This window comes from Festucalex cinctus, chromosome 16, assembly GCF_051991245.1.
Source record: "Festucalex cinctus isolate MCC-2025b chromosome 16, RoL_Fcin_1.0, whole genome shotgun sequence".
In the NCBI taxonomy this organism is placed as follows: Eukaryota; Metazoa; Chordata; class Actinopteri; order Syngnathiformes; family Syngnathidae; genus Festucalex; species Festucalex cinctus.
In genome coordinates this window covers 9,387,119-9,401,146 of record NC_135426.1, presented here as the reverse complement: position 1 = coordinate 9,401,146, position 14,028 = coordinate 9,387,119, and the positions used below count along the sequence as shown (strand labels likewise).

The window sequence follows — 14,028 nt, the reverse complement described above, 5'->3', positions numbered from 1 at the left end:
TTTGGGATTTTGTGGCTTGAACACAAGAACGTTGCTGCTGTTACACAAGAAAAAAAGAAATTTGGGGCACACATGCACAAAAAGTGATTGGTCACAAGCACCAGGCAACAAGTATGTAAGAGAAAAAAAAATACCCAAAACAACCTGTTGATGTGACCTTAGTTTTTATTTGCATCAACAAAACAAAAACATCCAAAAAACAGGTTGCTGCTGAGTGGCTAACGCTAGCAGAGGCAGCTAATGTTCGCCTGACGAGTAGCTAGCGTTAGCCACTGAAGTGCTACCACAAAAGAAGGAGGAGGAACATTTCTTTTTGGAAGTCCACAGATAAATAACGAGGCTGGGCTCCAACTTGATGGTGGTCTTCTCCTAACAAGGATGTTGGTCAGGAACTCGCTTCCTACAAACAAACGATAGTTAGCTCCAACCCCACTTTGTCCGGGCTGCCGTTGCTGGTTGTTGCATGTGACTAACCTGGGCGCCGCTTTGATGATGTTGTCCACCCTCAAGATCATCTCGGCAGCCTCGGAGGCGCTCAGCAGCACCTGACGCTTCACCTGGAACGACTCGGTCACACCCAGAGCCGACATGTCGCCCACCGTGCCCTCCGACATATCTGCAAGGAATACAAAACCGCTCAGTCCATAACCTTCATCCGGCTTAAGCACGCACTAGCACCTTTTGTCTTGTGAGACAATTCAGCACAATAGTCGAAGGCCTCTTTTCTTTTTCTTTTTTTTTTTTTTTTTACAGTTTTCCACTATTAGTGCCACTTTTCGCCTACTCAAAGTAAAACAGTATGTTCAAATAGTAGGCATGGGTCAAGCACTACTAGCCTCCTGAACAACACAATTAGTACCAAAATGCTCGCTAATAATTTTGACTGACTAGTAACATGTCCTACTAGTATTTAGCAATGTCACACAGTAGTGGAAAAAATGTTACAAATATTCGTTTGACTAGTGTCAGACTATTGCACAAATGCCTTCAGGGATTGGAAACACGTTTGAGCATTTGTTTGATGGCGATGAGGGTTCTAAATGCACAATAAAATGTACAAATAAAATACTTTTTTTCCCTAAGTTTTCATACTCTTGTTAACATAAATGTGAGAAAAATTCTAAACTAATAGAAATATGGCTGCATCTTTTAGTCATTAATAAAGTAATTTCATAATACATCAAGCTTAGTTAAGATTAAAAAGATGTACCGTATTGTAAAAACCGAGTCTGATATTGATTTGTGTTGAGGTCATTTTGCTGCCACTAGATGGCAATATTGCATTTGTAAGATGTTGACAGCTCAGTGCATTTTTCTTTACATATTAAGAGGTATCTAATCTTTAGTAGTTTACAAGTAAGGTTTAATTGTGTATCTATTCATTCACAGTGGCACTAGCAGTGGAAAAGAAATGTTATCAGTAGGTGGTTCTACTCGTGCGCCAACTCACTCAAACCGAAGGTGGTCTTGTTCTCCTGGTGCGCTGCACGCAGCTGGGCCACCAGGTCGGCACTGTCGTACCCGGCGTTGTCTGCGATGATGGTGGGCAGCTAACAAGAAGAAGAAGGAGGAAGTCGCATGACGGATTCCATGACAGACTTTTCATTTATCCACATTTACCATCCTCAAAGCCTTGGCGAAAGACTCCATGGCCACCGCCTCCTTCCCTGGTGTCTTGTTGGCCAAATCGCTCACCACCTTTGCCATCAGCATCTCTGAGCAGCCTGAACACAAAAAAAGCACCATAGTGATAATGCCCCTTTATACTCCCACATTCGCGTTTTTTGGGGTTTACCTCCTCCATAGACCGTACGCGGCTCCTTGACGGTCTGTGCCAGCACGCACAGAGCATCATGCAGCGAGCGTTCTGCCTCATCTATAATCTGTTGAGTGGCTCCTCGCAGTACGATGGTACACGCTTCACCTGCAGTCACAACTTTCTTTTAGTTGCGTATTTTTTTTAAGTTTAGAAATGTATTTGATACTCCACAAATGTCCTGAATTCTCAATGAAAAGGCATGTGCTACAAATAAACGCTCAAAGGACTTTCCGTGTATGTGCTCGTACCCATGGCGACGCCTGAGAAGTGGATGAGCATGTCCTCGCCGATCATCACCTCCTCGATCAGCTTGCAGTGGCCCAGCTGAACCAGTTCGGGGTGCTCAAACGTGGAGGTGATCTCGCCACCTACGTCAGCACAGACACGCCAGTTTCAAGACGCATGAACACGTTCTCAGCGGCGACATCAGCCACGTACCGGTGACGAGGGCTAGGCGCTCTACGCCAGCAAAGTCGGCGTGCTCGATGGCCATGACGCCAGCCTGAGCAAAGAGCTGCTCGGGGTAGTTGTAGATCAGTTGCCTGCCAAGTCGACACACACACGTTTGAACGATTACATCACTTTAAGAACATAAATTATCGCCGACCATGTGTCTAAATTTGAGCAATTTCATATTTTCCCACAAATTGATACTATTGGTCAGTTAGTCAGTCCCCACTGGGTCTGTTATCTTTACAAATTGTGAGTCAATCTAAAGTACTGAAAAAAGCTTGAGGCAATAAAAGCTCTGCTTTACGCTTTTTAATGCCTAACATTGCTGATATGGAGCAAACTGACTCAATTTCCATTATTTACAAATACATAAATTTTAATTGATTTACCAACTATTTCATACATGAAAAATAAAGGTCACTTGAGTTAATTCATCCCATGGGGGAATTTCAACTCACAACAGCAATACTCACACAAGTATTCAATAATATAGCACAGCCAACAACATCCATACAAAAAGCAGAGGAACATTTAGGATGGATTGTTGAATGTTGTCGAGTAACCTGTTAATGAAGCAGTTGATGCCGTGCTTGAGGATGCGTTCCACCTTCTCCTTCATCTTCTCTTTCTCAGCCAGCTCGATCTCGGCCACCTTGGCAGTGGAATCCACGCGGACCCTTGAGCCGAAGATCTGTGGGGCAAGAATCAGCAAGGGTGTCTTCAACATCTTCTTAAAGGATGTCCGTCCATCACCCACCTTGATCTTGTCTGTGTCCATGCCCGTGTTGGCGATGAGGATGTTGGCGTTTTCCAGCCTTTTGGGTTGGTTCACACCGATTTTCTTGTCCAGCAAGAAGCCTGAACAAACAAAGCAGAGGTCCCTCGGCATACAAGTTGAAGAAGAAAATAGAACCCAAAAGAAAAATAACAGTACCAGAGTGCAAATGCTTTTGCCGCCTTTAGTTCAGACTCACTCACCTTCGTCCAGGTAGGAATCGGTGAGGCTTCCGCCGAGCTTCTTGATGACATGGATGGCCTCCAGGTTGCCCGAGCCCTTCAGCCTCAAGACGGCGTCCACAGCCAGCTGGGCAAAGTGATCCTTGTGATGGGTGAGCAGCTTGGAGGACAAAGTGGTGCGTGCAATGTTCAGGAGGTCCTCTTGAAAGCGGGCTGTGTCATTGCTATGGAAACATGAGGCCAGCGAGGAGTGGGGTGGGGCAAACCAATATTTTTACATTAGTTATGTCGAAAAGTGAGCCTTTGCCATATACATTCAAGAGCCAATCAGAGCAGAGTACCTGTGATCCACAGCCGCCTCCCTCAGCGCGTCTCTGGCCACCTGTGTTGACTTCCTCCAACCTGAGATGATGGTCTGCGGGTGGATCTTTTTGGCAATCAAAAGCTCTGCTTCCTGTAAGTCAAAGAGCAAGTATGTCACGCTTTGTGTAGGAAGTATATGTCCCTCGTGGCACTACACATAATCCAAAAGGCCTGTCAAATCTGTTTATTAAAAAAATAAAATAAATCGAAATATAAAATACAGCTCGACACTAAAACTTTCCAGCTCCTCACCCGCAGAAGTTCGGCTGCCAGAACGGTGACGGACGTGGTTCCATCGCCGACTTCATCATCCTGAACCTTTGACATGTCTGCTCACACGCACATAAATAAAACGTGCGTCATCTCCCTGTGGAACACACTTCATCCCCGATCAGTAGTTTTCACTCACCAACCAGAACTTTGGCAGCAGGGTTGTCAAAGCCGATGGCCTTGAGGATGGTGGCACCGTCATTGGTGACCGTCACAGTGCCGCTTTTGCCACCGCCCAGCAGGATCTTATCCTGTAAAACACAACACGCACATGAGCTCAATTTAGACATGGTTTACAATTAGCGCAACATCTTGGCTAATTTGCGTGAGCTCATCAATGGTGTTTCACATTATGTTAGCATCAAGCTGATGGACAAACAAACTCACCATGCCTTTGGGTCCCAGGGTGCTTTTCACCAGGTCACCAATGGCGATGGCGCCCACAAAAGACGACTGCAGGGACAAAGAGAGACTCTCGTAAGCGTGACAGTTACACTTTTTTTTTCTTTTTTTTTTAAATTACAGATAAAGTACAAATACACGCACCAGACGGGCAGTTTCTGCTTTTTCTTCATCCGCTCCATGTTTGAAGATGTTGACTGGGGCCATCGATAGGGACGCCTGCAGAAAACACATCATCATCATCATCATCATCATCATCATCATCATCATTTCACAACAATCAATTACAAAATGTGACATCAATCTCCCAAGAAAAAAGAAAACCATAAACAAATCAAAACAAATAGACATAACAATAATCAACAAGTGCTGCAAAGAAAGAGACGAGACTTAAATCTAAAAAACGATTCAAAGCCCACATAAATCTGTGTAGTCCGTGCACCCTTGAACGCAGCATCATTTATCCTGGAACCCATGAGAACCTTCGAGAATATCTAACATTTACAAATGGTTGAACTTGTTACCAATAAATACTCAAAAAAATTATAAGCAGTACATGCTCGACATCACCTATTAATTACTTTCTTTACAGTTAATCCATATTCTAAGTCATTCTATGAAGCGCTGATAACAGAAGGAATGACGAGTTTAGCCGAGGAAGCTAACGAGCCAAGTGCTAAGAAAGAAAGCCATACAAAACGCAAAATAAAAGGCATCGTCTTGTCCCATTTGTTAATACAGACTGATGGGCATTTAAAACGAAATTTAATCACGTTGAAGATCTAGCGGTTGATAGCATCAATTTAGCTACTAGCGCACTAACAACGCCCATGTGCTCGCCGGTTAGCATCACCAGCTAGCAGGTGCTAACAGAGGCAAAGGTCCAAATAGGACGTCATCTTCCGAAAGTGCACGTCTGTCAGCTTGATTTTAACAGAAACTCTTGCATTTTCGTCAGTGGGGGGGGTTTTAAGGTTAAAAAAAGAACTAAAAAGTAAAACAAGTCGAAACTCACCATGATGTCTGCGTTTTAGGGTGGACACAGAAGAAAGGGAAAAGCTTCTTCTTCGTGATGTCCTTTCCGACAAATTAGACAATGTGGTGCTCTTTACTGCCCCCGACTGGAGATAGGAAACTACAAACTAAAGAAACAAAAAACTATTTTAATCTCTTTTATAGATCAACTACTATTCTTTTCTATTTCTTTTTAGTGTCTATTGTTTATTTAAAATAAATAATAGATATAAAATAAATTGAAAAAGATAGTAATATAATAATATCATAGTAAATAATGGTAACTAATAAATACATTATTTATTAGTATTTAAAAAATAATTAAAATAGTAAAATAAACAAGTTGACATGTACATTTAACAGGTATTTATTTTATTAAATAACTGGTTCAACAAAAATGAATAAAATAAACTTTTTATAATTTTCATTCATTCATATATGCAGTTTTCCAAAAACAGAAAAAAAAATGCTCAGAAAATTCAAAATATATTTAAACAAAAAAGTCTGAATATCAGAACAAAATAATTCAAAAGACAAACTGAAAAAAAAATCATTACTCTATATAAAACAAAATCATTTTTTTTTCTGAGTAATGATTTTTTTTTTTTTTGCGTATTGCAATTATATAAAACAAAATCATTTTTTTCTATTGCAATACGCTTCCATGAAACAATTAATCTAGCTTGTCTTTATCCAGGGTTGGGACCAAATCTGGCCAACGTCAAATCACATATGGTTTTCTTGGACTGGAAGGGCAATATATGTTGATAGCGCTGATGCACCATTTGGCTGGTTTGACAACCGCAAATAAACCTGCAGACAAATTTGTGTGTTTTGTTGGTGCTGGAACGGATGAATCGCATTTCTATTAATTTCAGTTATGTACATATGCTTTGACACTCGTATCTCAAGTCACCACAGTATTACATTTGCATATTTTAACCACTTTTTTTTACGCCTGACGAGTGAGGAGGAGGAACTTGAGGTCACATTTTTTGCTCCCTGGACCTCCTCCGGGAACAGACATCCTGCCGAGAATGACGTTTACGCGCACGTCATCTCATGACTATTTTGAGAGCGTGTGCGTGTGGGTGCGCGCGCCGAGGAGTGGAGCGACTCACAAGTTCGCACTTAGGAACCAGCACCTGTTGTTCGAGTTTTTTCCAACCCCAGCAGAGGAAGAGTGACTGCACATTAGTGGGTACCGGCCCGGTTCGGCCCAGCTCAGCATGCCGCCGCGCTGGTCCGAACCATTTGAGGTCCGAAGCGTCCGATGGCGAGACAGGACGCCGTGAGATGCGTGCGCCTTTTCCTCTACGCGCTTAACGTCCTCTTTTGGGTAAGAAGTGCAATTGGATTTGAACAAGTTGAATACTTCACAACTTGACACTTCTGACCCACTCTTTGGTCTTCAGACACACTTTCATAGGATTTGCTTCAGGTTCTGACCCAGTTTTGTGACAAAAGTTCATTGATCATTTTGCTACATAATTTCTTTTACTGGTACTTTAGAATTTCACCCACGTGTGTATAAATCAAGAAAATTTAATTCATCTTTCTATTGTAATTACTTCCTGTATGGAAGTATTAGCGTGCGCGTGTCTTTGTGTCCTATTGTTGTGTTTGTTGTGTCTGTCTGCACGTGCTGAGTGTATGTTTGTATTTGTTGTGTGTGTGTGTTTGGGTTAAGTGTTGTGTGTGTGTGTGTGTGGCATGTTTCACATTCTCAGATGTTATTTTTGTACCAGCAACTGATCTGTAAGTGTGCATGTGTGCAGCTGATGTCCGCGTGCATTCTGGGAGTGGCTGCGTGGATTCGAGATTCCCTGAACGCCGTCCTGACTCTGACCGCTCACACCAGGTCGGTGTGCACGCACACACTACCACACCACTACAACACAACTTCATGTGTGTGTGTGTGTGTGTGCACGCGCAGGCTGGAGGAGGCTGCAGTGCTGACGTTCGCCCCCGTGGTCCATCCTGTCCTGGTGGTGGTGTGCTGCTTCCTACTGATGGTGGCCATGTTGGGCGTGTGCGGCACGCTGCGCTGTGACCTTATGATGCTCTCCTGGGTAAGCCGGCTTCTGATTGGCTGAGATTGATTGACACTCAAAATATTTAGACAAACGTGCACAGACAAACATTGGCTTTGTGTTGCAGTACTTTGGAAGTTTGCTGGTCATTTTGTGTGTGGAGTTGGCCAGCGCTCTGTGGACCTATGAGCAGGTGTCTCACACGCGCGCGCACCTTTTGCTATCAGCAGAGGGGTGACACACCTAGCTAACAGTGTTATGTGTGTGTTTGTGTGTCACCTGCTTTACTTAGCCCCCTGTGCAGCGCTCTGACGTGATCAGCCTGAAGTTACGGATGTCAAACTTCGGCCTTCGACAGCATCAGTGGCTCACACACACCTGGAACACCTTTCAGACAGAGGTGAGTTGGCTCACACACGCACACACACACCCACACACATATTCATGGCAGGCCTGTGTGTGTGTGTGTGTGTGTGTGTAGTTTGAGTGCTGTGGGGTGATCTACTTCACGGATTGGCTGGAGATGACGGAAAGGGAGTGGCCTCCTGACTCGTGCTGTGCTAATCAGTATCCAGGATGTGCTCGCCGAGCCCACCAACATGATCTCAGTGATCTCCATCAAGAGGTGAGAAGCCACTTGTGACACGATTAAGACTTGAGAATGACATGACAGTGAGAATGATGAGCACATGACATGATGGTAATGATGTCTAGAAATTGAAACGTCATGAAATAAGAATGATGTCATGATTTGAGAATGAGGATGCCATGAGAGTGAAATGTCAAAACCATGAGATTGTCATGACATGAGAATGAAATCAGATGACAATGCAATTGTCATGAGAAAAGAGGAGCCATGGAATGAGAATGATAGCCACCAGGATGATGTCATGAGATGAGAATGATGACATCATAACATGACAACGGGATAAGGCCATGAGAAAGAGATGTCTAGACATGAAAAAGATATCCACCATGAGGAGATGGTATCATGACATGAGAATGATGACATCATGACAAGGTATGCAACAATGTCATGAGATTGATATCTGACATGAGAATGAAATGACATGACAATTGATGATGTCTTGAGAATATCTGACATTAGCTTGAGATGATGTCATGGTGCAAGAATCAAAATGTCATGAGAATGACAATGAGATGATGTTATGATAAAATGTCATTACTACCCCTAGCAAAAAGTATGGAATCACCAGTCTTGGACGAGCACTCACTCAGACGTTTTATTCTGTAGATCAAACTCAGATAAATTCCGCAGACTTAAATAAGAAGTGCCATGCGCTTGGACAACCGCTCAAGGGAGGGTTGGAGAGTACGTCGCATGGAGCAGGTCCTGTGTTGTTTCCGAGAGGGCAACGACCAGTGGAGGACCAGTCATCCTGTGCCAGCACCGTTTTCCATTGCTGACGCAGCGGCTTCCGGGTTGGGAGAAGGGTTCCACCTCGCGTTGAAGCTGCCGCTGTTTCAAGTTCCTTCTCTCGGCGAAGATGCCGCCGTTTCAAGTCAGCGACCGCCCCAGCTCCAGTCCCGGACGCTCGGAGGCATCCAGCCAGCGGCCAACTCAGCAAGCGTTCCCTTCTCTACGTCTTCTCTCTGGTCTGGCGATGCTCAGCCGGCCTTCGCCAGCGATCCTCTCTTCCCCACGCCATTTTTCCTCCTGCACGGACGACGGCGTTCGGCAGCGGCCACCTCTTTCTCAACGTCCTCTCACTGGTCCGGCGGCGCGGACGACGGCGTTTCGACCAGCGGCTTCCGGCGGCGCTCAACCGGCGTGCGCCCCCCGATATAGTTTCGGACAACGCGTTCGGCTAGCGGCCATCTCTTCTCTGCGTCACTTTTCCCCTGCTTCAGCTCCGGCGGCGCTTAGCCAGGGCGGCGTTTCGATCAGCGGCTTCCGGCGGCGCTCAACCAGTGTGCTATAGTTTTAGACGATAGCGCAGGAGACGTTCCTTGAGGGAGGGGTACTGTCATGGCCTCCGCCAGAGTCTTTGGTCCTTTGCAATTCACTGTCTGTGGGTGCTGTCTGGAAAATGTGTTCGTGGCTGGATTATTAAAGACTGTCGGGTGTACTGCGTCTCGATGCTAATAAATGGAGAAAATCTTATTTGTGTCTGCATTCTGGAATCCTACCTCTCAGCACACAATAAAAAGCATGAAACAGTCGTAAGGTCATCCCAAAGTGCAAGATCTTGGCTTTCAGAAACATTAAAAGAAATGAAGAAAAAACTTTTTGCGAGGGGTTGTACTTGAGAATGACTATCATGACATAAAAAAATCTAACCATGACATGAGTATATGTGCCATGAGAAGATTTGTCATGACATGAGAATAAAGTGACATGACAATGAGAGGATGTCCTGGGAATGACATCTGACAGATGATGTCATGATATGAGACACAAATGCCACGAGAATGACAATGAGAAGATGTTATGAAAAAATGTTATGACTTGAGAATGATTGCAACGACACGACACTAATCTGCTTTACTGTATCTTTCATGAAAATGAGATGATGATGTGTCGCGACACGACATGAAGATGTTGTCAAGAGAATGAGATAATGTCAGGACAAGAGAATGAGAAGATGTCATCACATGTCATATGATAAATGAAATAATGAAGCGATGTTATGAGAACGAGATGTCCTACCATGAGAATGATACCAGAAGAATAAGATGATGTCGTGACATCACGTGTCATGTTTCTCACCTCCAGGGCTGCGGTCCAAAGCTGTTGTCTTTCATTCGCTCCAGCACGCCGCTGCAGCTGCTGCGCTTCCTGGGAGTGGCCTTGGGCGTGGCCCAGATCCTGGCCATGGCTCTGACGCTCACGCTGCTCTGGACGCTTCACTATGGACGCAAGCGGCCCAAAGAACAACAAAACTCTCCGGCGCCACCCGGAGGAAGCGTCGTTGCACTCGCTCGTGTCCCGCCTGCTGAACACCACTAACACACCGTGTCCTAAGATTATTATCATATTCCATGAGAAATATTGGCATGTACATAACTTGAGACTGTGTGTGTGTGGTGGGTGTTATTTATGTGTACAGTATGTATGTTTGTGGTTTGTCTGCATGTTTATGGTACAATTAATTTAATTAAGTAAAACATGTAATAAAAAGTGCTTTTAAAAATAAACAAGTTAAAATCTTTGGAACATTTCATGTTTTTGTGTATGGTTATGTGCTTAAAATATCTTTATGTGTGTGTGAATGTGCCCATGGTGCACAGTATGGGGTACGTGTCTGGTATGTGTGCGTACACGTTTTGATTTAACCATAGAATAATTTAAAAAAAAACTAAATTAAATTTAGTTGTAAAATTGCTTATTTTACAAAATAAAAAATATCATTATTTTCAAAAGACGGTATTTGCGAAATATAAATATAATGACTAAAATAAAAATCTGAAGGCTTAATGAAGTAGTTAATAAAATGCATTCAAATATTGTTAAATGTACTGTAAATAGCTTAATATTAAGCAATTATTTAATGAAAAATATGAATGCAAACAAATTAATAAATCAATCTTAGCTAACAAATTTTGGGACAAAACACTTAAATCAGGGGTGGCAAACTGCGGTCCTTGAGGGCCGGTGTCCTGCAGGTTTTGCAGATTTCCCTACTCGAAGTGCAGCTGATTCCAATTAACAGGCTCGTTATCAGGTTTCTGCAGAGCTTGCTGATGAGCTGATCATGAATCAGCTGTGTTGAAGAAGGGAAACATCCAAAACCAGCAGGACTGCGGCCCTCGAGGACCGGATCTCGCCACCCCTGACTTAAATACAACAATTAATTGCAGGATTCTTGCTCATTCTAGAAAAAAACATTCTAGAACACTCTGCCGTTGTCGTGGCAATGCTCTCTTTGTGTTTATTTCCTTTTGGTTACGGAATGTTCGCAGGGGTTAAAGTTCACAAAGGAAGAGTGCAGAGGGGAAACCAACTGGACAAGCACAGCGCATTAATAGTCGGGACCCGCCTATTCTTCCTGAGACAAATTAGGGCATTTATTTCTATAATGGGATTTATTACAACACTGCACACACTGTCAATCATCTCTTGCTCCTTCTACATGCCACAAATCCACAAAAATAATAATATAATAATCATCAGAATTATAATTTGACAAAGCAACATGATGAATTAGAAAAGTGATGCATGATGAGATGTAAACATAAACATTAAAGATGCATTGCGGAGTTTAAAATGTTAATGTTAAAGCTTTTTCTGCATCACGCATTCTCCACCAATAGCCCTGACTTTTTAACTGCAATTGACCCTCTCAGCTTGTTTATTCCATTCAGTTCAGACTCCAAGACAACTAGGGAATAAAACGGAGTTTATTCGAGCACCCGTACTCACACACGCCCCATGCACCAGCTTGACACAGAGGCTGCAGTTACGCTTTAGGCCAGATGTGTCAGTTATGAGTTAAAAAAAAGTGACAAACTCCACAACACAACTTTAATAATAATAGCTTAGATTTATAATGCCTTTCCAGGGGCACGAGGAAGCTTAACTTTGTATATTGACACAAAACCATCCGTATTCTTGACACTTAAAATAAGTTTTTAAAAATAAGCATAGGCAGAAGTTCATGCATTGGAGGGTGTGGGGAAAGCAGTTTGAGCATTTATTCCATATCCTTGATATCCTTTTTAAGGTCCATGCATTAGTTCTTGTCATGGTTTGGATTGGGTTTTTGTTATGTTTTGTCTTTGTTGATCACTTCAGTTGTTTTCCTTGTTTGTCAGTGTCTCGTTTTAGTGTGATCATGTTCACCTGTGCTTGTCATCCCACACCGTTGTGTTCAGCCAATCAGTTCCCTCACCCACGTGTGTCTTGTCCAGGTGTCCCTTGTTGTGTAATTAGTTTGTGCGTATTTAGTCACCTGTTTTCAGTTCAGGTCTTGTTGGTCCATTGTCAATTCCATGTTTTGCTGTTTCTCCCTTCTTGCCATGTTATTTGAGTTTGCCTCGATTTAGGACTTTTGTTTTCATTATTTCCTGTCTGCACCTTGTGCACCACCTTATTTTTATATAAGTAATAAAACCCTTTTTTTTGGACATTGCCTTGGCCTCCTCGCTCTGCCTCCCCTCACTTGGGTCCGCACCCCCCCCGCAAAGCCTGACAGTTCTCATAACAAATTGTGAATTCATTGACTAGGAGATGTCTAAATTACAAATACTTCCATGATTAAAAAGGGGTACAAAGGCAACAACGATGATAGCCATGCGTCCAGGCCCAGAGTTAGCAAAGCACTCTCAAACCATACAACTGGGAAGTGGTGTTGACAGTGTTGGCGTTATGGACTTTCCAGACAACTTTGGTTGACCTTGAGGGGGGCTGTCCAATAGTTGATTTACAGTGGGATTATGTACAGTGCTCAGCATAAATTAGTACACCCCAACAGGTTTGTAAGAACACCCTTAGTTTCCTTTAAGAATTAAGATATTCTGTGGTATACTATACTACAAAATACTCCCACAACTGTGGGCCATTGATTGCAAACAAGATTTGTTAATTAGTACCCACAAAAAGGAGTTTTTTTTCCTTTTTTTAATTAAATGTATTAAAATAATTTTTGCACAAATAAGTAAACCCTGAGAAAAAGATTGACAACTTGTTCATTCCAGGCCGAGCAGACATGTTGCATGGAGGTCATAGACAATACTAGATCCAGTCGTTTTTTGTTGTGGGTTGCATTAATTTTTTTTTGCATTAGTTAATATGATTAAATTGAAGATTTTGTAATCTATGCATTCTATTACAACCTTACCGGAGTGTGTACTAATAAAAGGGCTATTAAGGTGGATATGAAGTATATCAAATTAAATGCTCAAATTTCTTCTCACACAGGTGTCACATTTCATGCAAAAAACAAAAAATCAATAAAATAAACAAACGGTCAGGCATCTTTTAAAGCGCCTCTGCTGTGAAACTTCAACTTGAATTCAAACCTGAGTAGCTACTGTCCTGAATGAGGCTAGCAGCCAGCTTAGCATGTTAAAAAAAGCACCTGAATTATGATTAGATTATTATCTTGGTATAGGTACCATTAATACCGTACAGAACATCAGTCGTCTTTGTGCTAAGCTCATTAGCATACACGCAAAAGCGACAAACGTGAGTTTTCTCCTTTATTGTGGTTGTCCAGCTTACTTCACGACAGTGTTCAGAGCTCCGAATCATAGACTTTCTTGGAGGTCTGGGAGAGATCGCCTTGGGGCACAGTGGTGTGTAGCGGTGCACTACCGATGGCCGCAACCCAGGGCCCATCATAATTTAGGGGGACAGCTTCCTCCAGTTTGGCGTTCAGACTGGAGCGACTGTGGAGGGATGTCGGATGATGTCAGTCAAACTAAAAGTCAGGAAAACATGCAAAATATGCAAAACAGCACTTCACAGCACTACTGGACAACTGTAGTGTGGGAAAACATGAAGCTAGTGCAATAGTGCCAATATCATCAAAACTTTCTTGTGAATGTATGGTGGAGCGGCACTCATGGTTTGGGGAGAACTTATGGCCTATATGCGTAAATTCTTAAGAGCATAGCACATGGGCATTATCATGGATATTAAGGATATGAAAGAATGCTTAAAATGATGTTTTTCATACAGTTTTACCTCAGTGGTTGTGGCGGAGCTTGAGTGGTGCCAGTGTTGGACTTGCGTGGGTCCAAATTTCTTTGTTT

At 42.9% G+C, this 14,028-nt stretch overlaps 2 protein-coding genes across 3 annotated transcripts; one reads left to right on the top strand and one right to left on the bottom strand.

Annotated features, from left to right (window-relative positions):
* Positions 1 to 147: 147 nt before the first annotated feature.
* On the bottom strand, positions 148 to 5,381 carry cct2 (chaperonin containing TCP1, subunit 2 (beta)). Of its 2 annotated transcripts, none has more exons than XM_077501059.1 (16): positions 5,280 to 5,381; positions 4,409 to 4,483; positions 4,250 to 4,315; positions 4,002 to 4,113; positions 3,845 to 3,921; positions 3,571 to 3,683; positions 3,251 to 3,453; positions 3,030 to 3,130; positions 2,836 to 2,963; positions 2,258 to 2,361; positions 2,068 to 2,187; positions 1,796 to 1,924; positions 1,621 to 1,724; positions 1,451 to 1,550; positions 475 to 616; positions 148 to 400 (listed from the first exon to the last, which is right to left on the bottom strand). In XM_077501059.1, the coding sequence occupies exons 1-16, from the start codon at positions 5,280 to 5,282 to the stop codon at positions 370 to 372; spliced, it is 1,608 nt and encodes a 535-aa protein (XP_077357185.1). In that variant the 5' UTR covers positions 5,283 to 5,381; the 3' UTR covers positions 148 to 369. The 2 variants fall into 2 exon arrangements, with proteins under 2 accessions (XP_077357185.1, XP_077357186.1); XM_077501060.1 differs by lacking the exon at positions 5,280 to 5,381 and adding an exon at positions 5,118 to 5,233.
* A 1,037-nt stretch (positions 5,382 to 6,418) lies between these two features.
* tspan12 (tetraspanin 12) lies at positions 6,419 to 10,447 on the top strand. The gene is made up of 7 exons (XM_077499536.1): positions 6,419 to 6,617; positions 7,057 to 7,139; positions 7,215 to 7,350; positions 7,439 to 7,504; positions 7,604 to 7,711; positions 7,793 to 7,936; positions 10,049 to 10,447. Exons 1-7 carry the CDS (start codon positions 6,552 to 6,554, stop codon positions 10,280 to 10,282), a joined length of 837 nt encoding a protein of 278 aa, XP_077355662.1. The 5' UTR covers positions 6,419 to 6,551; the 3' UTR covers positions 10,283 to 10,447.
* Positions 10,448 to 14,028: the final 3,581 nt, after the last annotated feature.